This window comes from Anopheles cruzii, chromosome 3, assembly GCF_943734635.1.
Source record: "Anopheles cruzii chromosome 3, idAnoCruzAS_RS32_06, whole genome shotgun sequence".
Classification (NCBI taxonomy): Eukaryota; Metazoa; Arthropoda; class Insecta; order Diptera; family Culicidae; genus Anopheles; species Anopheles cruzii.
The window spans coordinates 22,851,037-22,878,371 of record NC_069145.1 but is presented as its reverse complement, the minus strand read 5'-3'; the positions used below and the strand labels follow the sequence as shown (position 1 = coordinate 22,878,371).

General features: G+C 52.8%; 1 protein-coding gene across 1 annotated transcript in view; it reads left to right on the top strand.

Moving 5' to 3' along the window:
* LOC128270063 (tight junction protein ZO-1) overlaps window positions 1-27,335 on the top strand; it is a 42,481-nt gene that overhangs the window by 4,611 nt on the left and 10,535 nt on the right. The window contains exons 2-6 of the mRNA XM_053007467.1: window positions 705-756; window positions 6,898-7,534; window positions 23,201-23,370; window positions 23,438-23,837; window positions 23,901-25,682. Coding sequence (XP_052863427.1) covers window positions 705-756; window positions 6,898-7,534; window positions 23,201-23,370; window positions 23,438-23,837; window positions 23,901-25,682 — 3,041 coding nt within the window. The remainder of the gene's footprint in view (window positions 1-704; window positions 757-6,897; window positions 7,535-23,200; window positions 23,371-23,437; window positions 23,838-23,900; window positions 25,683-27,335) is intronic.

The window sequence follows — 27,335 nt, the reverse complement described above, 5'->3', positions numbered from 1 at the left end:
CCTCGCACTCGGAAGGTTTTCCTGCTCTAAGCATTTCAATGTCCGCCCGTTCTGCACACTGATCTTGTCAGCAAGCTCGATGATTTGCACTGGTCACTGTTAAGGAGGCCTCTCGGCGAAAAGATAATCGGAAAGTCTGAGGTTTTCCCAAGCCAACGGACCATCATTTTCCGGCTATCGAGCAAATACAATTGAAAATTTATTATTCGCGCTTTGCTTCTTGGCTTCCTCTTGGCCGGAGAAGGGTTCTCGGTGGTGCCGGTTGGTTGGCCCGCTCGACGGTGGCTGGAGTTGATTTTTATGCTTGTTTTCTTTTTATTGCTCTTTTTGCTGATGCCATCTTGGCATTGTGCGCTTTTGCTTGTGTGGTGTCATTAGCACACTACCTACTACTACTGCGGAGGCATGTGTGCGCGGTTCAGCCACGGTTCGCTCACGCTTCAAGGCCAACGGTCGCCCCAACATTCGCTTTTACTTTTCTTGCTTAGCCAATGCTGGCTTCAACAGGCGGTGTGTTCTTCAAACTAATGCTACGGTTGGTGTTAAACCGCCACGTTGTGATCGGTCCGCGGGGTTGTGAACCAACTTTAGGCTTATGTTTCAGCTTCATTTCATTACATATGTCGCCCTAGTGAGCGATTCTGACACCCACTCTTTAATGGTTTTCCGATTCTGAACTTTTCCCTTTCCCCTTCTCATTGCAGGTGACGACATATTGGGAGTCACGCACGACGATTCGTCACTCAAGAACGGCAGGTAAGCGATCGCACCGCAGTGGCAAGTATCGTTTTTCCATCTCGGTTTTATGACACGAAAGAAGGATTCGCTTTGATGCCTTTCGTCCCTTTCTCTCTCCCGTCGTTCCTACGGCCACATGTTTCTTCGAAAGGCCACCTTGAATTGGCCACCTGTTGGATTGGCAAACTGCTTTCCGTAGCATGAAACTTCCCGTACGTGCTTCTAGGCCCGTTTTCGGTAGGTCTTGCTCTCTGTTGGATGGAAAATGCCACCTGAACCGAGGGCGGCATATGGAACATCACTGGCGTGTTCTGTTCCCGCCGTCCGCCCCACCGCGGGAAGCATGCAGCAGGCCACGCAACATCAATTCAGGCGCACGCCAGTCATTATTCGCGAGGAAGGACCTCACAACGGAGGAGCATAATCGGTGGCGGGGTGGTCCATCTGGTTTCTAAAGGTGGGCTCGACACAAAAAAATCACCTGTTTCGTGGCTGTTTTCGGTGCAATCTGATACACTTTAGGCTGCACACCGGAGCACGAGGTCATTTAACCCGTAACCCATATGTCGGGTTGAATGGGGCGGACTATCCTTTTAAAACATGTTACAACTCCCATACCACACGAACCCGCTCAATTCTAATCGATGGCGCTGTGTGGCGTGTGTCCACAGGGTGTGGACGATCACCATTATGTAGGTTAATGAAGCACCGGTAAACATATATCGCAATGGGCGATAAGAGACAGAGGTGCGATGAACGTTGAGTGTTTCGTGTTTCATTTGAAGAACTCCATCAGGTCTCGTTTGCCTTCACCACGAGCTGTGTTGCATCAAATATTTAAAAGGTTTCCGGCAAACCTCACTCCGAATGTTGCTTCGTCGAAGTCACGTTCCAGGGTTCTAGGTGAAGCGGAAAGAAATCCAGTTCTGACTGGGCGTTAGAATGTTCCCACGGCTCCGGCCAACCGTTCCACAGCAAATGTGGCATAAATTGATATTGGTGCCGGGCAGAGTTGGCTCCGCGCCAGGGCCGGTTGCTGGTCATCTCGCCTTGTGAGGCTGCGGCCGTAGAGCAGCGACCCTGTGGTGGGTTTAACTCTTTCACACTCCGTAAATAAACTTTAATCGGTTGCAGTTTAATGACTTTTTTCCGTGTTCCGGTCGGCTGGCCGGAAGTTTGCTTTTTCCCCACCACTCTTTCTCGCGCTTGTGTGCCTTTTGAGTGCTGCTCTCGTCGCATCCATTCATCGACGCGCGCTGGTTTTTTTTTCTCGACTCGTTTCGATCATCAATGTTGTTTCCATTCATCGCGCTATGCTCCGGAGATCGAGCGAACAAGATGGATGGGAGTTCTCATTGGTGCAATTACTACGAAAGTGGGACAAACTGGGCACTTAGTGTGCAGACTGGCGTCGGTACAGCTGCTCTGGAAGGATTGTTTGTCTGTGGTGGATGATTCATTCACTCTATTTTTTAAAACATCAAAGAGTGTTCTTTTATGTTTTGTACCGAGATTATGTAGAGCATTTGGTGTCTCTTTTCCAAGTGAGACCGATCAGTGTGTCGAGTTAAATGGTTAGTGTTCTACGACTCATAACTGCCTTTAACAATTTCTTTCTCGAATCCTCCGTTCACCTTGCGCACCCTTTCTTTCAATGCAGTGGGAACCAATTCTTAATTGCCCCCTAATTACGTTGGACGTTGAAGTCGTAAATTTCAATTCAGATGGGACGATAAGCTGTTAAGACATTTTTTCCGATTCGTTCCGTTGGTGGTAAAAAGGCACAGGTTGTTGATGAATGCACCAACAAATTAAATAATTACTTTACGATCATCTGTAAATTATGAACTCAACGAAGCACGTTATTGTAGCTCATAAGTGCTGTTTAAAGTTCAAAGATCTTTCACTTCTTTTACCTCGTTTGAGAAGGAAGTGGAAAGAAATCCTTTCCCGATTTGCGTAAAAATGCTACCGTAAATCCAAATAACTAATCTCGTTGGTAATCCGCAACATGAGCGATTAGCAACTTTCGTCATACTGGGCGATCGTTCGGTGAGGTGATCCTCTCACTGGACTGGTGGCTGGTGACGGGTTGTCCTCACGTTCGCCGTTCATTCGCAATTCATTCACACTTGACGTCGTTCACTGCCTGCCGCAGCCGACCGGCCGTTGTGACGACGAGAGAAAGATTATCTTCGCGCTCGTGACAGATTCACGACATACCGCCGACGGTGCCGCTCGTATTAAATTAGAACACATGGTCTAGCGATGATCATCATTTTTCTTGGGGTGCGTTTCGGGTGTGTTTAAGAGATTCACTCTCGGGCGCGCGAAAGAAGCCATGAGATGGTTCTTTACCGTGTTTTTGTTACTGGCTCGCCGCATCGTTCTCTCGGGCCGATACTGGCCCGATCTTCGCATTTCTAGCCGAACGTCCCGTTGTGGCCAGTTGCAGTTTGAGTTTCCCTGAACACGGAAGATTCACGTCGCGGCGCACGATCCTTAGTAGTTTCGAGTGTTTCACGTTTATCTACTGCTCCGCTGAAACGTGGCGTAAACTAGCAATTGCAGTAGCTTTATTGGAGTGGTTCTTATAAAAGGTCCAAATGTGCCAGTGCTGTTGTTGGTGCTGTTTTCCTTTTCATTGATCGTTGATCGTTGTGATCCTCGCGGACCATGCGAAAAAGATGTGCAAAAAGCGACACACAATGAAGAAAAAGGAGGTTAAATAAAAAGATTCGCCGCCAGACGGAAAAGTGTATTTTTGTCGCCAGACAGAAGGAAACCCGTTCCCGTTCCTCCACCGGCGGTGCGAAAGTGATCCTCGCCGGCCCGCCGGTTGCGGAGTGTACCGTGAATAAGCGTGATTGGGGGTATTTCCGTGAATCAAGCAGAACCTGGCCGAAGAAGCGTGTGCAGTGCCGTCGATCAACTGAGAGATTTCGCAAAAAAATGGCAGACAGTTTGGTACTTTCTTAAAGGAAAAAGTTTTCTTTATTCTCAGCTGTCCGCAAATACTCAGATTTTTGGTCCATCTTTTGGACACAGCGTCATTATCGGTGGTTAAGTTGTAGGTTTTGTTTTGAATAATGTCTGAAATTAAAAGTGACAGATCGCTACACTTGAACCGACAGCCACCGATGGAAGGTAGTCCATGCGTATTGCGCATACCCTCTGTAAAGTGGTCTCTCCGGTCGGTCCGGGCTGTGTGCGTGTCAAGAACCTGGCGCTTAAGTGTCCCTTGCATTCAGAAAATACAGGAAATGTTTATATTTAGCCACCGTAACCAGTGCCGCGGTGCGTCGTCGTTGAACCTCAACCTGCGCCGTTTGCAACAACAAGTGCTCCCTGGCACTGGGCTGATGGATGGCAGCGAGGTGTTGTAAGCGCCACCGGCAAAACGAAGATGATCCGCGTCTAAAACATAATCATGTTCTGGCCCAGTCATCCATTACCGGCCACCGGGTTGGGGTACGGTTTTGACGCGCACCGCTTCAGTTGGCCCTCATGTAGTTGGTACCGCGACAGGACAAGGTCCATCCACCGGTTTGTGAAGGCAAAGGTGCCATTCACTCGTAGACACGACAACTTGGCCATTGAAAATGGAAAGTAAGGAAGGGTTAGACTGCACCGGTGTTTGCGCGGTGGTCAGCACTGTTACAGCACCGATATTCAGCATTAGGTTTAATTTTTGTTTATTGCTCTTCAAGAACGCTTGGTTGCAATAATTTTATGATCACAATTTGGCAACATCGTTTCGTCTATAAATAGGGAAAAAGGTTTATACGATGCGCGGAACAACCGACAGCTGGCCTTTCTGCTCCTTCTCGACGTGCTCAGTGGCACGAGATGAACTGGTGTCGAAAAGTATGTCATCGAGAGTTACTGGCGCGAATGAGCCATAACTATTCGTGATAATTTGTATCCGATGCTGCTGAACACGCTGAGCATCGAACAGCGGACGTGGGAAAGAATTTATTATATTACTTGGACTTGAATGCAGGAAATAGAGACAATTACTGTAAGCTATCAATTCGAAGATTACGAATTGCAGCTACAATTTTGCAGCTGTTGAGGGTTTAAGTCGATTCTAAATTTCGGTTCGGTGCCCATTTTGCAACACAAAATTTGTGGTTAACTTCTTCGGTGTACATTTTTCGTACTCTCCTCGCTGTTCTCAAGAAGAATTTTAACGGCCCAGTCCGTCATCGGCGGCAGTCGGTTTGCGGTCGCTGCTGTTGGTCCGCATGTTATCCCATATGTGGCCAAGAGCAACAACAACGACCGTCGCCACTTGGTGGCCCCTCGCGCGTCTCGCTCTCTAATCCGCCCGTCTGTCGATGGCTGGCGCTGTAGTATGGAATTATTTTTAGGAAGTTGTGTGATATTTTTATTCGCCCATGTTTGGAGCTTAAGGACGCCGCGACGGAGTGAAATATTGGTTTTCAGTTTGCGCTAGTTCGCTTCCTTCCTGCTTCCCGTGGCCCCGCTGACCCATTTCGGTAGCAACGACGGTAGCATCACATCACCGCCAACCGATCGATCACGGCCCGCGTAGGACAGACGGACCGGTGCGATTGATTTTTATTGTTGCCAGCGGGTGTGTGGCTAATGCTTGTGGTCTCAGCAGAGTTGCTGGGTACGAAGATGCCTCTCGTGGGGGTCGTGATCTAGCTCTGGTGGGTTGGTGGTTGGTTCGATTATGCGCGACGGTTGATAGGATCCGTGTGTTGCTTCATGCTTTTCCGATGAATTCCAATGCGTGACCTCAACGGGCACACTCGGCACACACTCGACACATTGGTGGTGGGGTTCATTTTTCATTCGGAAAATCTCGGCAGTGAAGTGAAAATGAGACCACCGTGCCGAATCGGGGGCTACTTTCGGTTTTGAAATATTGCCCGCATCGACCATTGGCGTGTTTGTTTCAAAAGTAAAACGTACGGAAACAAGTGGTGAAAATCGATTAATGATTTTTTTTGCTACTGGCATGAAAAGTGGCAACTTCCCGCGCTGTGGAAGGCAATTATTGATTTCCGTGAGAGATGATTTTTTTATGTGAAGAGAGATGGGCTACGATACGGCACTGCTTGGAAACGTTCTGATGTGATTTAAAAAGTGAGACTTTCTTCTTCTAAAACATTCCATTTCCATCCGGTGGCCAACTTCCGGAACCGCTTTTGGTATGTCGCACGCTGTGACAAGAAAGAGCGAAAAATGTCTACAAAATGCCATCAATGTGTAGCCAGTGGGTCAGCGATGGAAGGAACCATTTTTTAAAACATCCAACAGGAGAATGAAGAAGAGGCAGAAATGAGAACCGGAGAAACATTCCTTTGCGGCGTGTGAGGCCGCCTTCCTTTGGTAAGAAATCCGCTCCGCTTTGCGTTTGGGCAACCACATTTTTGTGTATATTCTGCCGGATGTTGATCGAGGGTGGTACATTTTTGTGGCCCGTTTCGCTTGGCTAGCAATGTTTGGCCGTTGTTCCGGCGAGTTAATCCGTCTCGGGGTTTCCGTCTTTGCGTGTTCAGATCGACCGATCAGATCTTCGGCTTACGCTTCAGGTCGTCGAGCATCAATCAGCAACGATCGAGCGTCAGATGGGCGTAGATCGTGTAATGGTCACCGCTTGGAACGTGTCTTTTACGAAATTGTTTGATTTCATTACATTACGCAGTGATATAAAAAATTGAAGTTGATAAACGCAGTGCGAGTGATCGAGCATGGAGTACCATATGCGCATGTACACGAGCTACGGGCAGTGCGAGTATCCGGGGTGTCGGCCCGTTTCGAACCTTTCCTGTTACACGGTGCCCGAAAATTCGATACCTGACGGTGAGGACTTTGACGAGGAGTCCCACCGTAACAATGCGACCACCAGTACGACTACAACCGACGACGACTGTAACGACGAAACGCCGATACCTACCGCGGCGGCAATCGGAACTTATCACCCACCGGACGGCGGTCCTTCGCAGTTGGGCTACTTCGTGCCCATTAGTCCGGTGTTTTTCCGTAGCCCACAGCTTCGGAAAAGGTATGCCTCGGCAAGGCGTGTAATTCTTGGGACAATCGTAGAAAAAATGTGTTTTACAGGAAAGTCCTGGAAAGATGGGCTAATGAATTTATTTCTTTTTTCTCTTCACGCAACCACAGGGATACGATCGATTCGAATCGGTCGCGAAGAAGTACCAGTTACTGTGGAACGGCCACGCCAACGCCTTCGACCGCTCCGATCAACAATGTCGTGTCCTCGCGCCGATCGTCACTCATCTCGGCATCGGCAGCGAGTGGTCACGGCGCAGTTCACCAGCTACCACCGCCGATTCCGCAGCTTCCGGCGAAGTCGACACTGCCGGGCAACCACCTGATGCTGGTGCCGAGCGGTGACAGCAAGTTTGCCGTGTCGAACAACAACTTTAACAACTCGACCGTCAGCAGCGGTAGCACCAGTACCTCCAGCAACAACCAAAGCGACAGGGGCACCAATCCGGGCGCCACCGATGGCACGGGGTCGGCCACCAGGCCGACGGTGATGCTTCCACCCTCGGCCAAGCGACTCCAAAAGTCGGAATCGGCTGCCTACTCGTACTTCAACCCGAAACGGTTCAGTTCGCCACCGTTCGGAGACATCCTGGGTGGCACCACCGACCGGCGGTTGAATCTGAAGAACAAAACGGCCAGCCTGTTCCGGAGCAAATCGAAGAAAGAGCCGCGCACGTACGAGGCTCACCGTTCGCTGAACGACACGATCGAGGTGCTGGCGGACCAGGTGATCGAGGACGAGAAGGTGGTAAGTGTGGCGCGATTCGGGTCTTACACTTTACTTAAGATCGGCAGACGCTCTCAATGCACAGCAAGTGAAGCAACTGCCAAAGGACCCAAGAGTCCTATCAAGGCGTGGCAGATGCAAGGTTACCGAACTGAAATTCTGGTCTTCTGAACCAATGTTCCTGTAAATGATAACTTCGCCGGGTATCGAAAGTAATCGACACTCACAAAATTCGATCGATTTCTGCTGCAATATTCGGGGCGCACTTTGGTCCGTGTGCTCTTTGGTCCGTTATTTTTTTTATGTTGTTACTCCGTCGTCCATTTGTTTATTATTCAAAAAGTCATGCCGTCTGGACTGCCCTTAATTGTATTACGCCCGGGTATGAATATGCTAATTTCGCATGCAAGTGGCCATTTGCGCCTTCTCGATGGCGTTGGCCAAAGGGTTGAGGGAATGGACCAATATAAAAAAACCCACACACACGCAGGAACGGCCACATTCCGGAAGGTTGATGTGGAATGTAGGATAGGCCACAGGGCGCCGAACGCACTTCCGGATGTCGCATCGGTTTCGTCGGCCTTCCACCAATACACCACCGAAAAGAACACATTGTTGTAAGTGTGGTCCCGGACAGAGGACATATCGGCGCACGGATACAAGCGATAGGAAAGCAACAAGAAGAATACCGACGGAAACGGAAAGCACCGAAACCCCAACACAGCAAGCAGCCAGCAAGGACGATGCCAGTGACGTGCCCCCTGCTCTGGGACATTATCCCTTCCGTCCGGTGATCAAATCCTACGGTCTGGCGGCGCCACCGCACACGACTCCGGCGGCATATGTCTGCGTTTGATGTTGTTTTGGTTTCGGTGCGTGCCGTTCGTTCGGGTACGGTCGGATTCGTTTACGTCTACCCGGTCGTCCTGATTGCAGTTGCAGTCGCAGAGATCCGGAACGGGGGCTCCGGAGGGTGGCAGTGGTTTACAACTGACGCGGCATCACGTCGCGGCAGAGGCACAACAATGGCAGTGCGCATGGGCCAAGGAAAACGCCGGTCGTTCGCTGCTGACCCGGGTTTCACCTTGCCATTTCCGGTCCTATCGTGCGTGTTGGTGCACGGTTTGTCCCTACTTCATCCTCCCCCTGGCGGGACGTACGTTTGTGTGTGTGTTGTATGAGGGTGGCGCAAAGGTCCCCCGGGCAGGTCGTGGGGTGCCGTCGACCGGTCGACCCGCAGCGTCCTCGGGGAACGCACAGGAACCACGGCTCCGTCCGTCATTCGTATCCTGCGAGGGGAACCGCACGCAAACGGCACGAGACGCTGGTAGGGAAGAGACTTGCGCCACGGATGGTGAAAGCAGGGGTCCGGGTGCACGCGCGCGACTCCCTTCTCGATATCCGATTCGGCGATAAACCTATAAACAGACCGTTACCGTGTTTTGGAAAGGTGGGTTGGGTCGGACCAAAAGCTCAGCCCGAGTATTACGGAAAGTATTTATAATTATTTATAAAATTTACTATTATTTCGGGGACCGCCAAATGTTGATCCTAAGCCGACCTTATAAGGACATTCTGAATATTGAGTATCGAATCGAATTAATTTCATCATTCAACATTAATCCATATCGCAAAAACAATTCGAAATTGAGCAAAGAATTTGCTGTAACTGGTGTCGAAGCAGATAGCATATCCTTTCGATAAACAGTACCCTTAGTTATTGTAAAACTATTGTGATTTATTTCTCATTTTGCTACGAAAACTCATTCAATTAGACAAGGTCTGTCCGGCTCTGGCTCACTTTCGTCCTTATTACTTATTAATTTTTGTCCCGTCCACCCCGCCGAAGGACAAACTTTCCGTCCGACCGACACCGAGCCGAATAAGAGGCGGGAAGGGGCGGACGAAAGCCGGTATCGTCGTCGCTCGCCATATCGTTCTCGCTATCGCTAGGGGGGCGGCTTCGGTGGCGCGACGATAGAGCAGACGCGCGTCGGACTATTTCCTACTATTTTCACGGACGAAGCCACCCGATGACGCTGTGACGTAGGGGCCGAGTGACCGACCGAACCGCCAGATCGATGGCAGTCGGTTTTCGCACTCGGTGCGAATATGTTGTAGACTGTGTGGAGCACCCGAGGAGTTTCATTGAACTAAAAGGACGAAAGCGAACGCATCCACCGTCGTCATCGTCATCGTCGGCGGCGTGTTGTGGTTCCTAACCTCGGCGCACAGGGAGCAGTGTTTTACTTTTTGTGGTTCGTTGCTCCGGCGCGTGAACTCCTGGCACACCGTCGTAAAGCGCCGAAACAGGTCCATAAACGGTCCTGCCGGATATGGTGAGAAGTGGTGAATAAGTAATCGCGCGGCGGGCCCAAACGAACGGAACACAGTAAAAAAGGGGCGGCTGAGCCGTCGGATGGCGCAGCGATAGTTGCATGCCGCCGCTGCCAAAGTTTCGTGGTTCTCCAGTGGCAGAGAAAATCGAAAAGTTCCGAGGGGGGGCCTTCACGGACGTCACGGTGAGTTTTCGAGTGCCGTGCGTGACTTTTTGCCACCTGAGCGTGTGTCCAGTGCCACGGCGGCGTGTCCAGTGAAGCGAGGGCCAGAAGGTCACGACGCCCAAAACCGGCGGTTACATCCGTAAGGGGGCAGCGTGAAGAAACTGTTAAGAAAATCAATTTCTAGCCCCCTGTGGGTTTTTGGAACTCGGCCACGAGCAAGGTAGGGCCACCGTAAACAAACGCGCGCTCAAAAGTGGGTGTGTTTGTGTGCGGGAAAATGAAATTGTTCTAATTTAATTAGGGACCTTCCCCCCTCTCGGGTTTGGCCCAACAGGCAAAAGCTGCCACGCCATGCGTCTTCCGTGCGCCAGGAAGTGACAAGCAGTGGTAGGTTCTTACGACCAAACGGGGGACTCCTTCGCGATCGATAGGTGCACGGTGTGCGGTGTGTGACGTGACGCCATTGGGCAGCGATATGAAGCTCCCGAAGTGGATCAAACGTACGCCCAAATCGAATGTGGGCGTCAAGAGCGTGGTGAAGACGTCGTCCTCCACCGCCAATGGTGGCGTTGCCAGTGCTGGTGGCGGCGTCGGCGGTGGTGGAGGCAGCGCCAGTCAGAAGCATCGTCGGAAATCGTCAACATCGTCGTCGCTGAAGGGCAAACGGAAGCGCAACTCGTACGTTTCGTCGGCCATTACGACGAAGAACTTCTATCCGGCCGAGTATTTCTTCAAAAACTCGACCATCGGCCATCCGATGATGGAGGGTGACGCGATGGCCGCCGCCATGGGTCGTCCCTTCGATGAGAGTGGCGCACGTTTCCGCACACTTCCGGCATCGTTCGGTGCGTATCATCATCACCAACAGCAGCAGCAACAGCAACAACAGCAGTACTATTTTCCGCCCCCGGGGTTTCCGCATCCTGTCCCGGCCACCTACTACGCCGCCGCCCAACAGCCACCCTGGCCAAACGCTTATGTTCTGCCCGGCAGGAGTGGCAGCGTGGACCGCCTTTACCGACGAGAAACGATGGTTGCGCCTAACGGTATGCAATCCGTCGGCCAGCCCGTGCAGCGTTACGACCGTGGTCCGATCGCGACCGATCGTGGCGTTACGGCGTTACGCGGTCAAACATTGCCGGCGAATGTGTCATCCGCTGCTCGTCAACATTTTACGCCTACCACCGGCTATCAGAGGATCACCGATAATGGGTTTACAGCTGTGGTTAATCACCACCCGCAACCGCAACAAGGACAGGCTCTACCAATGCCGCTGCCTCTGCCAAACGCGCCCTATCGGCCTACGGACGCCGGAAGCTACGGCACTACTACGGATACCGTGCGCAGGGCGGCGAAACAAATGCTTCCGACCGCGGCCACTGGAATTTACCCAGCCGGACCGGCCGACCATCAGCAGCAGCCGCACGGGCGTCGCCCACCGGCGGGGGCGTCGGGTGGTGGTGGCGGTTTGAGGGGGAGTTTTCGTCGTTTCTACAAAATTCCTTCGCCGGCCGAAATCTTCGAGATGATTAACGACAAATACCTCCAGCCGTCGTCGGTCGGGGCAGGATTCGGTAGCAAACGGCACCAGCAAAAGGCGGCCAAGGTAGGCTGAAAAGGCGCGCGGGACCGTTTTATTTTGACTTTTTCTTCAGCTCGTTAGATTTATGTCGCTGATTAGCAGCATGTGCGAGGGCGCGCCCAGAGTGCAAAGGGGGGCAATCATGTTGGGGATCGCCCTTGTGACCGGAGCACGTGGCCCGTTCGGTAAAAATTCTTGGAATGTTTTCATCAATCAAATAATTACGCCCCCCGTGGGAAGACACGTGAATTAATGCTGGACGGTGGCAAATATTTGCACGATTGCGTGCCGGGAGCAGCTGACGGCAAGCGTGGTTTGCGTTACTAATCTGTCCTTTACGTTCTTCAAGTAGAGTTAGCATAAGAATGGAGTTTGAAGAAAATCGATTGAAAACGCACGGAACAACGTTTTCGGCTCCGAAACTCTGTCGGCTGTCCGAAACAGCTTACAGATCCGCAGCGCCATCGGTGCTTGGGAGTGTAAACTTTTGACAAACATTTATTCCATTTCCGGACTGCTTTTTTGTTCGCTGTTTTTGGGCGCATTCTTCGCTGACAATGTTTACTTTACCCTCTTCTGTTCTCTCGCAAATCTTCTAAAAGAGGGACACGCAAAAAACCGGCTATAACGTTGCGCGATACTCGCACAAAGCAGAACACGTCCGAAGTCCCCGATATGCCAAATAAGTTTTGGGCTTCTTCGCGGCGCCGCGACCGTCTGCCAACTCTGTGTCTGCGGGTTGGTGCAACTTCGCCTTAACTTCTCCATTGTTTGGCATCTTCGCACACTTCCTCCAGTCGGGCGGAGGTCGGGGACAAATTTGCCGCGGTCGCGCGTGCACCCCGCGCACATTGGGCGGGTTCCTTTCCTGGCGGGCCTCAGGTCGAGCGTTAAAATCTTTCGTTTCTTTCGCTCCAATCCAAAGAAGGGGTATTGATTGGTGGCCGCGGGGTGACACTGATTGACTTGCTTGGTGGGTAGCCATGATTTTCTATTGTTTCCGTATTTCACAGTGTGTTTGAAGCGAACAGAAAAACTCATTTATGGTGTCTGACTAAATGGACATTAAGCATTCTGGCACCACGCAATGTTTATCTGTCATTCTGCCGACTTCATCAACGCATTAAACGAAAGTTATTCTCACATGAGCGGACCAATCACCGGACAAACAGAGCATGAAAGCCATAAATTAGGGAAAGATACGGTCTCTGTTCGGTGTTTAGTCTGCTCCAGGAAATGAAATTTAGACAACACACATTTCGTTACAAAAATAAATACAGATAAAGCACGCGCTCTGGGGCGCAGGACATGGCCTCAGTTTTGGCGGTTCTGTGTGTGTGGGATACACTCTCACTCGCTTCTTTGAACGAGAAAGAACAATGCTAAAGATAAAGAGAATTGGCTGCCGCGAGCTTCGGCAACGTCATCAATGAAGAATTTGTTGATTGCCATATTGCCCAAACGTCCAAAAGCTTTAGGAAAATCTTAGCAAAGGCCAACTTATGGGCTTAAGCTGAGTTCCTTTCCCTATGTTAGCTTACTTCCAAACGTATTCACACTTTGATGAGTATTTCGGAAAAATGTTTGTGTGTTTTTGCCAACTTGTGCCAATACTGTGCTCGGCGGACGCTTTCGCAGGCTATCGCTGGAAACGGACCGTGACTCATGCGATAAGCTTGCCCAACATAACTCTGCCTATCACGGCTCGGCTTATGGACATTGCGCCGGTTCGATGTGGTGGTGTGACGCGAACAGTAATGTGGCCGCCCTATCCTTCACAGGCAGGCGGGTTAACATTTGCAACCAGCAAAAAGGCAACCCGAAGCTGATGCCCGGAAAAAAAACGGATCTGTTGCAATTCTCGTGCGCCTTGCGATGGTGTCGAAGATCGAAAAGCTCGATTGTTTTTTTTCGTTCTCATTTTTCGCCAAACTCAAATTGCAGCAATACGTGATCGTGTTGCGCGTACGTTAAGGATACGGCCGGAGTGAAAGAGAGAGAGAAAGTGAGAGAGTGATCGCGCACAAAGCATTCGCAAAGCTCGCTCCTTCTCTCAATCTTGTGCGCTTTGTTGAGTCTCTCTCTCTCCGTGTTTCTTTCTCTTTCGGTAAACTGTTCGTCTTGTTGGAGGCTTTTTGCGTTTCCTTTACGACCACTTTGAGCCTTTTCTCTCTCGCTCGCTCTCGCGCTCTACCGTTCTCTGTCGCACCCCCTAGCTTCGCTCTCGCTCTCTCTGTCGCTTTCTTATGAATCTCTGTCACGGGTTTCGATGGACGAGATGCTGGTGGCTGCGGCTTAGAGATGCTGGGAGAGCTCTCTGCGTGTCGCCGCGTTGCGTTGTTTACGACGCGGTCCATCATATTGGTTTCTTTCGCTCTCTCTCTCTCTCCTTCGCACCATAAGACGTTGCCGACCGAGTGCTAAAGAGGGACGGGTTGCCGCCGATCCCCGTGCGCCGATTTGGTCCGTTTTCGAGCTTGGAAACTCGTTTCGGCTGGCGTCCATTTTATTTCGTGCCGTGGGCCCATCGAGTAAGCAGCGCGCGTCCGTGTCGTGCTCCTGTCGGCCCTCGCTGTGTCACCTCGCTCTGTAACCGTGTGGTTTGGCGACCCGTTAAAGCCCGTTCCACTCGCTGATTGCGCCCAGCAGCCTCCCCCGTTCCGTAAGCGCCCTTTTTGGCGTGAAAGAAGGCAGCGTGGCGTGACGCCGCGCCAGTGTCCCCGTGTGTGTGTGTGCGAGCGTGTTCGCTAATAAGCAGTGTAAATACCGGGGGGAAAAAACAAATTCAAATCATCTTGAAATCCAAATTAAATCTCCCGTTTTACGACGCAAAACAGCCACGACTCGGGGTGCGCGTCCGATGGCATTCCAACGTTGTGGCCGTGATCGAGCTCCAGGATAACTCGGGCCCGTCGTGTCCCGACCAATCCCGCATTCCCTTAGCAACGGCGGCATGGGTGTGTGTTTGTGTGTATGTGAATGTGGTCCGTTCGCACGCGTGTTTGTGTGAGGTTGGTGGGTGCTCTCGGAAGTTTCAACAATCCAAGAATGCTGTGACAAGCCCCCTGGGCAACGGAGAAAAAGTCAGTCTCCGCGTGTGTAGTCGGCTCAAATTTCAAACGCTCCGCGAGTACCGTGAAAAGACGTGATTTGACTTCCTCGTCGTGCTTCCACACGGGGTTCCTATTTTTCCTTTCGCGTGTGTTCTTTTGAAGAGCAGGGAAACAAGAAGAACTGGAGAAAAGGTGCCAGATTTCGTCTTATTTTGGGCCTCCTTTAAATCCCAGTCGACGCATTCCCGGCAAAAGGCTACCCTCTTAGATCCTGGATTTGCAGGAATAAGCAGGCTGCTTATCCTTGCGGCGGTCGAGAAGAAGCTTTTTTCGGGTATTTCGCGAACGCTGAGTGAGTGAATGAGAAAGGTGGCATAGGCGAGAGGTGCGCCGGTCGCGAAAGCTTGCGCCGATCCGGCCCACACACATCCCGCAGGAGCCTCTCCCGTCGAGGAAGAGGAACAGCCAAGAATCTTCGGAGTCGCCATCCTGTGGAGCTTTATTTAAGCGTCGCTTTATTTTGGCGCGCGTAAGCGAGACAACACGCGCTCGCTCACTCACTCACTCGGTAGGAAATTTAATCGCACCCAGCATTTTGTGTGGCTCGTGCGTGTCGTGCATAAGTGAACTTTGGTTGAGCCTTTTGGATGTGTGTGCGTCCGCGGCTCGCGTTGGTGCGTACGAGCATAGAGAGGAGCCGCGAGCCTCCTGTGTGTGTGCATTGCTGGTGCGTGTGCGACCGAAAAGGGTAGAGAGTGAGACAATCGACACGGTCTCTTTCTCGCTCTGGTGCGCCCGCGGTACTCAACAGGTTTGTGGGAAGAGTGAAAAGGAACCATACCCAGAAGGCGCATTGAGCCGCGAAGGAGAGTTAAATAATAAACACACACACACACACGCATACACCCTCACTTAGGCAAGAAACCGGTCTCCTGTTTTCCCTTCTCCCCCCGCCCGGGACTGTTCCGTGCCCTCCAGAAACCATTCAGCGCGACTGCGACTCTGTCTATCAAATCGGTCACGCTTGATGTATACTTCGAGGCGTGTGTGTGTGTCTGCGTGTCTGTGTGCGTCTCCGGTTTGTTTATTGTGCGCATTTGGGTGGGTTCAGGGTGGTGGTGGGTGACGACAGCGGCGGCAGTACCTGGCCACGAAAGCCCAAAAGATAGGGAGGGAGTCTCTGTAAAATATCTCCTCCACGCGAACCGCAGGATTTGAACAACGTGAAGATTGTGTGAAGAAAGCGAGCCAGAAGGAGCGAGCGAGAGGGCCAGTGAGCAAGTCAAACAAAGTGCGAGACGCAAGTTAGAATATCAAAGTGGGCTTCGTCGCCGTCTCAGACGGTGACGGAAAAGGAGAATGCTATTTTAGGTTAGGTGTGCCCGTGTCTTCCGTCACTTGGTTCGACGGATGCCCGGAGGATGCCGAACAAAAGTAAAATGAGAAGCACCTAACACGCACCACCTTCCTAACCGTCACCCCGCAGGGCAGCACCACCCAACAAGCAACCTGTCCCGACCGATGGTGTTTAGTAGTGATCGGAATTATAAATTCAAGGCTTCCGCTGGTGCTGCGTGTGTTATACACTCAAGTGACGTGTGACGTGAGCGTGGTGATAGAAGTAGTGCCCCCGGCCAAGTTTGTGGACCTCACGAGGCGCGCGAGACATTCCAGCCCGTGCGAAATTCCGAAGCCCAACCCCTCCATTAGCACCCTGACACACACGCGGTATACGTAACCGCAGCCCGTGGTGCCGGTGGCTTACTGGCCGAGAGGTCTGCCGAGATCTGCCTCCGGACCTGCTCCGTGAAGCGCCATTACACCGCGGAGGATCTGAATTGGAAAGGAATGCGTTGCGCACCTGCCTGTGCGGTTCCGACCATCGACCAACAAGCCACCACCGCAGCCACGAGGCTGGATCTGCTATAGCTGCGCGCCGGATCCCCTCGGTTCCTTCATCGGTTTCGGCGTAGAAATCATCCATCGCCCCGAAATGATGGACATGCTCGGATCACCGAACGGGGCCAATCATCTGCCCAACAACCACTTTCACAGCGATTCCCAGGTAAAAACGGTCCCAGGCCTAGTCGGAAAGTTGTAGTGGCCGTAGTGGGGAAGACAGTGAGGAAGGGAACCGAAACCGGGATATTTCGTGTCTAGAAATCTTCCCCCGGGCCCGTGGACAAGGTCATCTTGATTCCTTGGAAAAGACTGTGGCTCAAGACTTAGCCGTAGCCACGCCGGCCGTTTTGACGTTCTCAAAGTTGCGGAATGTGTCTAGTATTGTCACTAAGCGACGCCATTTGCTGTATGAACCCCAAATTCTGACCACTGAAACTCCTCAAACCTAGTCTAGTGCCCGACTTCCAGTTTTCACATGGAGTTTGGAATTTAAACCCAATAGCCCAAATGCCCGATTCAGGTCCAGATGCAGACTTAATGCTAACGTGTCGCGTAATTCGTACCACAAACAATAGAAATGATTCTGCCTGCTCTGTCTGCTGAACAGTGACCAATTCTTGATCTTTCCGATCTCGTTCGTTCGTAAATAATCTAGCCTCTGGCAGTGCGTCGACTGCTGACCGTGCATCCGACGGAGCCCTCTTTCGGTCCATTTTCTTCTTCCACCGCCGACGGACACACACACACATACGGGCCGTCCGATGAACAGATTATCCGTCGTTAATCTTGTTGCGCGGTCCGTGGTCTCTGCTCCGTACTTTGCCGCGGCGCTGGTAATTCGCGATCCACGGACCCGTTACGACCTGGAGACGGGGGGAGGAGGTTCACCACAGTCTGCGTGTGTGTGCGTTTTCCCTTTCTCTTTCCGGTTCGCCTAATAGCCTTGGACCGGGGGTGTGTGTTATTAATTTCACTCATTTAAAACCCCGCCGACAGTAGCCATTGGCCGCAGCCGTGGCCGAGCGGGGGGCATCATCAGCGCTTCGTCGGCGCATTCTCCGTTGTTGGGGTGATCTGCTGCTGATCAGCGAGAGAGGATTGTTTGAGTTTCTGTGTCACCGTTTTTTTGACGTTGTTGTTATAAACGATCACCTTCATCCGCAGCTGCAGGGATGCTGACCGCGACTCTGATCGTCTGGATGTGAGGATCCAGCCGTTTGCCCGGCTGGCTTCACCTGACGATCGCGGCCTGTGGAATGCAGTTTGCCATTTGCCACGGCCCTCGCGGTGAGTGATTGTGCAAATGGCGTGTGTGTGTGTGACTCGTCAAGGTGGTGTCCGTTGTCGATGCTTGTGGCTGGCTGATCACCTGTCGATACTCTGCGGTTCCATCGCTTAGCGCGATTTAATGCGCTAATCCACCGAGGACACCCTAGAAATCGGTTTTTGTGGTTTGTGGCTGGGCTCTGATAGGATAAAACCCGGCGCGTGGAATGCGTATTCTATCGTAAGTAACTTCTGGGACTTCGAAAAACCCTGTCCAACAAGAATCGGATCGGATTGTTTCCGGATCGGTGCCGTTAAAGGGAAGGCAACCCATCAGTATCGGCTTCTCGGGTCTGCGGGATCTTGTAGGTAATAAAATAGGAATTTCAGTTCCTTCGTTTCGGTTTCATACAGCTCTCAGAGACAACCTAAGTGACAGAAATCAATCCTTTCCGATAGACGGTGGCTGGGCCACTGGAATGCCTATGATTACATCAAACGATAGTGTAGTGTCCTTCAAGCGGGGGGTCCGGTTTGCGGTTCTCTGCGCAAATGATGATTGCGCTGTGGCCGCTCGCTGCGGCCGGTTTGATTTGAAAAGCATAAGTGGTCGTGCCGATGACGACGATGACGGTGCTTGCATAGGCGTTGCGTTGTAATCGATAGATCTCGCGCTCTAGGTTATGGTGTGTAGACATGGCGACCGTCGACACGCTCCCTTTGCCCACACCAACACCACCAGCGAGCGGGAAGGCAGTTTTTTGGGGGCCTACCATCGGCACGCGTGTTTGCATCATAGTAATATATCAAAAAATTAATCATGCTACCACAATCTGCGAAAGCAAACCTGTCCCCCCGGCTGCCAGGAAGGAAGAGCGCGGGGCCCGCGGGCTGCCAAGTGGCCATGCGCGAGTGGGAGTTCTGCGCCGCGCAGAACTCACTCACCGGAGCCGGGGCGACCCTCGAAGAGGAGCACACTACCTCGAAGACCGCGGGCGCGGAGGGTGGTTGAATGTTTGGAGGAGGATACGGAGAGAAAAAAAACTCACCTGACCAGTTTTACCACATCTGCGGCCATCGTCGTTCTCGCTCTGGCCGTCGGCTCCGGTGTCCGCAGTCCTCCATCTGTCCACCTTCGGCCGGCCGGAGCCTTGATTCTCTTGCGTGCGGAATGCGCGAATGTTGTTGGGCTCGTTTCGTTGGAGCCGCTATTGGCGACGGAGCCGGGACAGAGCGAGAGCGAAGACGGTGTACGGTTTGAATGCAGTTTGCGATCTCCGTGGTTGCAGGCAGTCCGTGCCGCGGAGCTGAAGTGGCCAAATTCCTTCGAAACGGGCGAGGCCCGGGGTCCCGGCCGGTGCCAGGTGTGTGCGCAAAGCCGCGCGCTGCACGAGGTTGCGGATGCGTGCCAAGGAATGCTTTCGCGCTGCTGGCAGAATGGCCGGGCAGAGTGTTAGTGTTGGATGGAGCCTTCCAGGGCGTAGCATTGTGTGCCGAGGGAAGCGACGCATTTAACGTTCGGCTCCGCGTTTTAAACCTCTGATTAGCAGACGTGTTATTTTGCGCAGCATCCGACCGTATCGAGGTATCCTCTTAACGCTCCACGTTGTGGATGCATTTCAATAATTTCAATAATTCAATGAAGTCCCCTAGCGATGAATAGAACTCCTTTCGTTGAGTGTGGAGTATAGTTTTATGCCTTGTGGATGGTGTCTCGTCTAGATTGATCGTCTGGTGCTTGTGCCATAGTTCATAATAGATAACTCTCAGCTGATCCAACCAATAGCATCTTCGAGGATACATTTTTCGATAGTAAAATCCGCAAAAAACAAATGATCCAGCAAATGAAGCTTGACATAAAATCAACAAATTTGCCAATACTGACACCAATCACTGGGACTGAAGTGTTCAAAGCTAATAGTGTTCGATCAAACATTTGTCCAATTGCTTTCATTATTAAAGCTAGTACCGCGCCAGGGTTTAGCAAAAAGGCATCAATTACGTGCCATTAGAATAGCCCTGCTTGGGACATCATTCACCGCCCGTCCGTTCGCCAATGTACCAATCGCCGAGCAATAATCGCCTCTGCGAAGGCGCACAGCGTAAACATTGTTGGGCCATCGACAAGGGCCCGGTTTTCGCTTGCGCAGCGCTGATGACGCAACGACATCTTGAATGCTAATTGACACATTAAACACTGATTTGCGTTTGCACGTCGGCAGAGGCCCCACCACCGTGTGAGGCGGCCCCCTACACAGGTAGCCCCATCCTAGACCGGCGATTTTCTCCGCACTCCATCGATGGGCCCCGGAGTTGACTCGGCGCCGTTGTGCTACTGTTGGTTGGTCACGGTGCGGTCCGATCGGTGCGTGCGTGCACTGCTGTCGGTCACTTGGGCTCGGAAAACGAGTGCGAGTGTGGTGAAAGTGACCACCGATACGCCGACCGGTGGCTGGCTAATGGCGTACGTGGCGGGCCGGCGCGGTTTCTTCCGGTGTGTTTCTTGGAGTGGATCCTCCACACGCGGCCACACACGCGGGGGGCTTTTCACTTCGTCAGCGGGAATGGTCAACAGCGCGGTTGCTTTCTTGTGTTTTTCTTCATTTGATTTCCCTTTTTTCCGCGGTGTTGTTCCGCCAAACGGCCGTGCGATTTGAATTGATCCTCCCTTCTCGCGATCGCTCCACCGGGCCGGCCGGTCGCCACTTTCTGTTGTGTATGATAATGAACAATTTCGAATCGTGTGTCTCGTGAAAACCGATCGGCCCCCGGAGACGGCATTGGCATCGGCCCCGGGTGACCGGGAAAGTGAAACCCTTATGTGTTACTTCTCGGCGCGTTTCTCGTGGTCACACTTGACGCTCCGATCCGATCCGCGGCGTTGCGCTGCCAAAGGGCGATCAACCCCCGGACCGGATAGAAACCAGCGTGACGTGTGTGTGACGCACAGGGTGGCGGGGGCCCATTGTTTAAACGTGCGGTTTGTTGTGTGTGCGACATTGTGCGGTGTGCGCGGAACCTCTAGACCAAACATTCCATTTCACCGCCAAGTGTCGCCACGCGCGTCGGAAACGACGGAGGAGGCGGCGAGGTGGGTTTAATCATAACCTACAAAAGCCACCGATCGATTTTTACCGCCCCCCCGGATCCTCCCCGACAGCCCTTAGACCACTTACGGGTGAAAAACGGTCGGTGTGCGCTACTTAATGGTGAAATAAAAAGAAAGGAACTACATTTCTCCATTTCATCGTCAGCCTGTGACTCGGGGGGTCTCGCGCAAGGGCAGGAGGGCCATTTGGCAGCGGCCCCGAGCGGGGTTGCCCTTCCCCGCGGAGGGCGCACTTTGTAGTTTCGTTCACTTTACGGATTGAGTAATGGCCGCCTAGGCTGGGCTGGGCGGGCCAGGGCTGGCCGATAGAGATTGAGCAAAGCCCACCCCAGCATCGGCCAGGCTCTCGGCAGCTCCTAATGGTTTCCCGCGTACGCGAACCGCAATCGGCCGTGTTTCGATCCGCCGCCGGGCGCCCTCGACACGCTACCCGGCCACGGCGGAATGTTGGCATGAAATTGAACCGAATCTATGTCGCTTGCACGGGGCCCATTATGCACGTTTTATGTGCCCTCTGGTCTGCTTTTGGTGGTCACTTTGGTGGCTGGCTTTGGTTTTTTTCCCTCGGTGGATCGTGTGAATTTGTCGTCGTGCCTTTCTGGGACCCTCCTTCGTTTGTGCCATTTTTATGTATCGCGTCTGAGGCTTTTTTCACATTTTCACACCGACACACCTCTGTCCACCGGAGGGTGCTAAAAGAGTGTCTCCCTGCGGTGTCACTCACACGTTGAGGGGAGGCAGTAATGAGGGTTCCGATCGCGCGCCCGATTTCTGATCGGTCGGTCATTGAGTTTGACGGCGATTTTCGCTATCGCTAAGGTTCCTACAAGACCTATGGAGATCGAGCCAACGTATCAGTTGTCGCCATCACGATTTTCTCATGTCCCCTCAACTGATAATGGTGATCGAGGCGGTTGTTCAGCGTGGTCCCTCGACTGTCCGACCAGGGCGGACGTTAATTTGAACGGCGCGACACTGATAACATGTTCGTGCAGCGTTCGATTGGCCATGCTTTCTCCCGGGTGGTTGAGATTTCCACGGACAAAACTAGTAGCACCGATTTGTGCGGTTCCACCGTGAATATCTATCAGACCGAGGGTCTGGGACCCTCCGGTGAGGGGGCCCTTCCTTGAGGCAGCCTCCGATAGGGACTCTTTTTTATCTAACGAACGCTCTCCTAATCAATGGCCGGTGGTGAAAGTGTAAAAAACCCTGGCTCTCTCTGGTGCGGCCACCCGATGGTCAATTAATGTCCGCCGCGGCGTGGGCCACTTAAATCGGGCCAGCAGAGCGCGCGCAATCCCCCGCCCGGTGGTGGACAATCGGTAGTTAATTAATACTAATTTATGACGAAACGACAAATTCAAATGGGCCCGGCTTTCTACGGTCCAGGCCACGGTGATGTTGCCGCTGGACTTTACAATCACAGTCAAGTGATTTCTTTTCACCGATCGGAACGAATGCATAACAATGTGTGTGCCTGGCTCGATCGTGGGCTTGGCTAACGAACTGAATAAAATCACGGCTGCTTTGCTGGGATCGCGACCGCTGATGACGAAACCGGACCGGAACCAGGTTCGGCACCGCGGCCGTTTAATGAAAATCTCCTGTTGATGGCTTTAGTTGTTGTCTTTCTTTATCCGTGGTCTAAGTCTGCGCTCGGCGCAACGCACACTACGAGATGACATCGCGCTCTCAACCAAGGCCAACATAAGTTGTCGGCTTTTAATTGAATTACGCTTGATTAAAATCGTGTTCGGAACATCACCGAGATAAGCCTCGATCGCTCGCCAGCCAGCAGCTGATGATGACGGTGGACCACCGGAAGCATAGTTATGCCTCATCAATGGGCACCCTTGTATGCGCCCACAGATTCTTCCGTTTGATACCGGATCCAAGGGGTCCGGGGTCTCTCTTGCAGCCGCCAGTTGAAGTATGGCACGGTATGCGGGTTCAGCATCGAGGCTGTGGCCGTATGGTTTGTTTTGTTGGTACTGTAAATTGTGCTGTGTTTTCTGTGAGGGCGATGCTCGGTCCATAAACGGAACACGATTCGGTGATTTATCAAGCGAAAGAATGGACCTCGCCACTATCACCAAATTGCGGTCACTCAGCGCAGCGCTTAAGGGTGTTATTGCTCGGTGTCCCTATTTGGCGACGGATCGATTATCGATTTGATTGGATCCTCTTTCGGTTTTCGTACCCCGTTAATGTGGCCGAACCCAATTTTGAATGCGATCCCTAATATGGCGTTTTGCCTCTTTGTTGCAGGTTGAACGGACATCCTGGGACTACAACACCGTCACGCTGTCGCGGGTGCCCGGCTATGGGTTCGGCATTGCCGTGTCCGGTGGCCGCGATAACCCGCACTTCGCCAACGGTGACCCGTCCATAGCGGTGAGCGATGTGCTGAAGAATGGACCCGCCGAGGGACAGCTACAGTGAGTGTGCTGACCGGACCCCGGAAACCCCGAAGAAGTAGCACTCAACGTTTGTTTTCTCCCCCAGGGTGAACGATCGCATCATTTCCGTGAACGGCATATCGCTGGAAAACGTTGAGTACGCCACGGCCGTCCAGGTCCTGCGGGACAGTGGCAACACCGTAACGCTGATGGTGAAGCGCCGTGTTCCAAACCATACCCTGCTGCATCCGTTACCGGCGAATATGGTCATGCCTGGCGCAGGGGGACCCGCCTCGGCCACCACAGGCGTCGGAACTGCCGGTGGTGGACCACCACCACCACCCGGCGTTGGGATGAATTCGCACCAGCATCAGCACAGCCTTAGCTCTACCGGGCTCGGTCTGGTGGCCAACAATGGATCTCAGCAGCAAATCAAAGTCATCGTAGCGAAGGCGAACAAAAAGGACGATTTTGGCATCGTCCTCGGGTGCAGACTGTTCATTAGGGTAAGTGGGAGAGTCCCCCGTAAGCAAGCAGCCAAATGACCGCCAACCACCCTCTTTTCTCAGGAAATATCTTCCAAGACGAAAGATCAGCTGGCGGCCAACGGATACTCGCTGCAGGAAGGTGACCTGGTTACCAGAATACACAACACGAACTGCAACGATGCGATGAGCTTGAAGGAGGCGAAGAAGATCATCGACGGGTGCAAGGAACGGCTAACGCTGGCCGTGGTGCGCGATGCGAACGGTGCTGGGTACGGTGGTTCTGGTAGCGGTGGTGTTGCCAGCCCTGGTATGCAGTCTTCGGTCTACTCGCACGCGGCTCAAGTGTCAAACTGTAGCAATATGGACGAAAGCTATCTGAACGGCACGGGCGGCCCGTACTCAGGTCAGAATCTGTACGTACAACCTCCGACGCGCCCGTCGGCCATGAGCACACTGTTGGTGGACGACAAAAGTAACCTCACGCCCCGGGGCCGTTCGAGGGGTCCACTGACCGATATTTCGCTGCAACAGCTCGATAGACCCAGCACGCCACCCGGTACCTCGAGCCGGACGACGGGCGTCGACGGTGGTCCGTCGGGCCATTCACGATCACGGAGCGCCGTGGACGAACCACCGAGACCACCGCCACCGCGCGGCGAAGACTTCTACGCAACGCGGCGCCAGCTGCTGGACGAGAAACCACCGACGAGCGAACCGCGGTACATTACATTCCAGAAGGAGGGCTCGGTCGGTATCCGGTTGACCGGTGGCAACGAGGTGGGCATCTTCGTGACAGCCGTCCAGCAGAACAGTCCCGCGTCCGCGCAGGGCCTCGTACCGGGCGACAAGATACTGAAGGTGAACGATATGGACATGAACGGAGTTACCAGGGAGGAAGCGGTCCTGTTTTTGCTCAGTCTGCAGGATCGCATCGATCTGATCGTGCAGTACTGCCGGGAAGAGTTCGACACGATCACCGCGCAGCAGCGGGGCGATTCGTTTCACATCAAAACACACTTTCACTGCGATACGCCGACAAAGGGCGAGCTGTCGTTCAAGGCGGGCGACGTGTTCCGGGTGATAGACACGCTGTACAATGGCGTGGTCGGCGCCTGGCAGGTGCTGCGCATCGGGCGAGGCCACCAGGAGCTCCAGCGGGGTGTCATCCCGAACAAAGCGCGGGCCGAGGAGCTGGCCACGGTGCAGTTTAATGCGAGCAAAAAGGAGCTGAACGCTTCCGAGTCGCGGGTCAGCTTCTTCCGGCGGCGTCGCTCGACGCACCGGCGATCCAAGTCGCTGTCGCGCGAGAACTGGGACGACGTTGTGTTTTCCGATGCCATCTCAAAGTTTCCGGCGTACGAGCGGGTCGTGCTGCGCCATCCGGGCTTCGTGCGGCCGGTCGTAACCTTCGGACCGGTGGCGGACATTGCGCGCGAGCGACTGATGAAGGACTTCCCGGACAAGTACACGGCACCGCTGCAGGACGACGATAAGGGTTCGTCCAAGTGCGGCGGTATCGTGCGGCTGTCCAACATCCGTGACATCATGGATCGGGGCAAACACGCACTGCTCGATGTCACCCCGAACGCCGTCGATCGCTTGAACTACGCCCAGTTCTACCCGATCGTGCTGTTCCTGAAGGCGGAGAGCAAACACACGATCAAGCAGATGCGCCAGGGACTGCCAAAGTCCGCTCACAAGAGCAGCAAGAAGCTGTTCGAACAGTGCCAAAAGCTGGAGCGCGTCTGGTCGCACGTGTTCAGCACCACGATCAATCTGAACGACCCGGACACCTGGTACCGGAAGCTGAGGGATTCCATCGACCAGCAGCAGAGTGGTGCCGTGTGGATGTCGGAGACAAAGGTAAACCGCAAGCATTTCCGTCTCGGTTCGTCGCTTGTAATGTTGGTGGAAGTGTTCCATGTAGTGCGTATGGCGTAGATGTAGAACGTTGTGCGTAGAGGGTCATAGATTTACAGGTCATTTTCAGATTCAGCGCGTTGTGGGACTTTCGGACTACCTTCATCGTGTGATAATGGTGGCAGAATGGTGTCTAAAATTGATTATTATTTTTCTTTCTTTTCCTTCCTCCATTTTGTGTATCATACTCGTGTTGGTGTCTGTCTATATTTGCACTGTGCGTCCATTCATTGTTGTTCCGTTGTTTCGAACCATTTATTACGCCCGCCGTTCCCGCGCAGCAGCGTGTGGATCTAGCACCCGACATATTTCTTCCCTACTTCCCTCCTCCGTGTCCGCTGTCGTGCTGTAGCTATGTTTCCCCGATGCCATTGCCCAAACCGTTGCAAGCGGATAGCAATCCTCGTACCCCGTACCGCTACTCAATGCCAGCCGCCGCTAACATTAACTCGCTCGCCGCTACCGTTCACCGGCAATCACATGCAACCATCTTCAGGCCCTATCATGCCGCTTCCAAGTCTCTGTCATTCCCCGTCAATGCCGGCCAACCGAATACCGTTGAACCGTTAGGCCAACGATCCCCACTGGTTGGCCGACCAATGGGCGACTATCATCAACCTTTGATGATGAGTGCGGAATTGCGCCATTCGAATCCAACCATTCAACGTTCGTCCCTGAGCCTGGCTACGTCTCAGGGTGGCGGAGGCAAGTCATCGACGGCAACGGGCAGCTCGTCGGAACACTTGCTGTACGATGATGAGCTTCCTCCACCCAGCGCGCGACAATCGTCGACCACGGTGCATGCCACTCCTTACTACCACAATCCTGGCCGCGACATAATGAACGCTTCCTATCATCCATCTGCTGTCGATCGAACCCGGCCCTATAGCAATGGTGATCCTACTAACCTGAAATGCACCGAAAATGGCTGCTGCTCTAATGGCGAGCTAATGGTTTGTGGGTCGTTGCCAGCCTCTAACCTGCTAACGACGGTCGATCTGAACGGAAATCGTGTGCATGACAGTCCGTCTTTTGCTTACATTGACAACTAACACATCTTGGCGCTTGGATTTTTGGTGGTCTTTTGGTGGTAATACTTGAACGTGAACCTAACATCTTCTTGCTGGGTGGTGGAGGTATTTTAGTATGTAAACACGCGTGTGCCGTCGCCGGAAAGATTTTTCTGGCCTTCGGGGTGCACAGTGGAAGATTTCTCTCCATTTTTGAGTCCCTTTACCAGTCTCTAACAGTGTGTTTTTTTCTGTCTTTTTCATATTTTTTACTCATTCGTCTGCCATATACGCTTATTCGTCACGCGGATACGCGAATGAATGCGAACATAAACTATACCAATAACGCGTGTCCCGACGATCGTGGCAACGGACGAAACACAAACAATGATCGAAATGTCGCAAACTAACCGCCAACCAAATATACACTGTACCATACGTCCGGTGCCGTTCTTTCGACGTGTGCGCCTCTGCTGTAACCGGCCATCACTACCTAACACATCCATCCCGCGGCTGTACGATTCCTGTATTCGCCATTATCATCATCATCATACTCCTATCCTTTCCGCAAACAAACATCTCCACT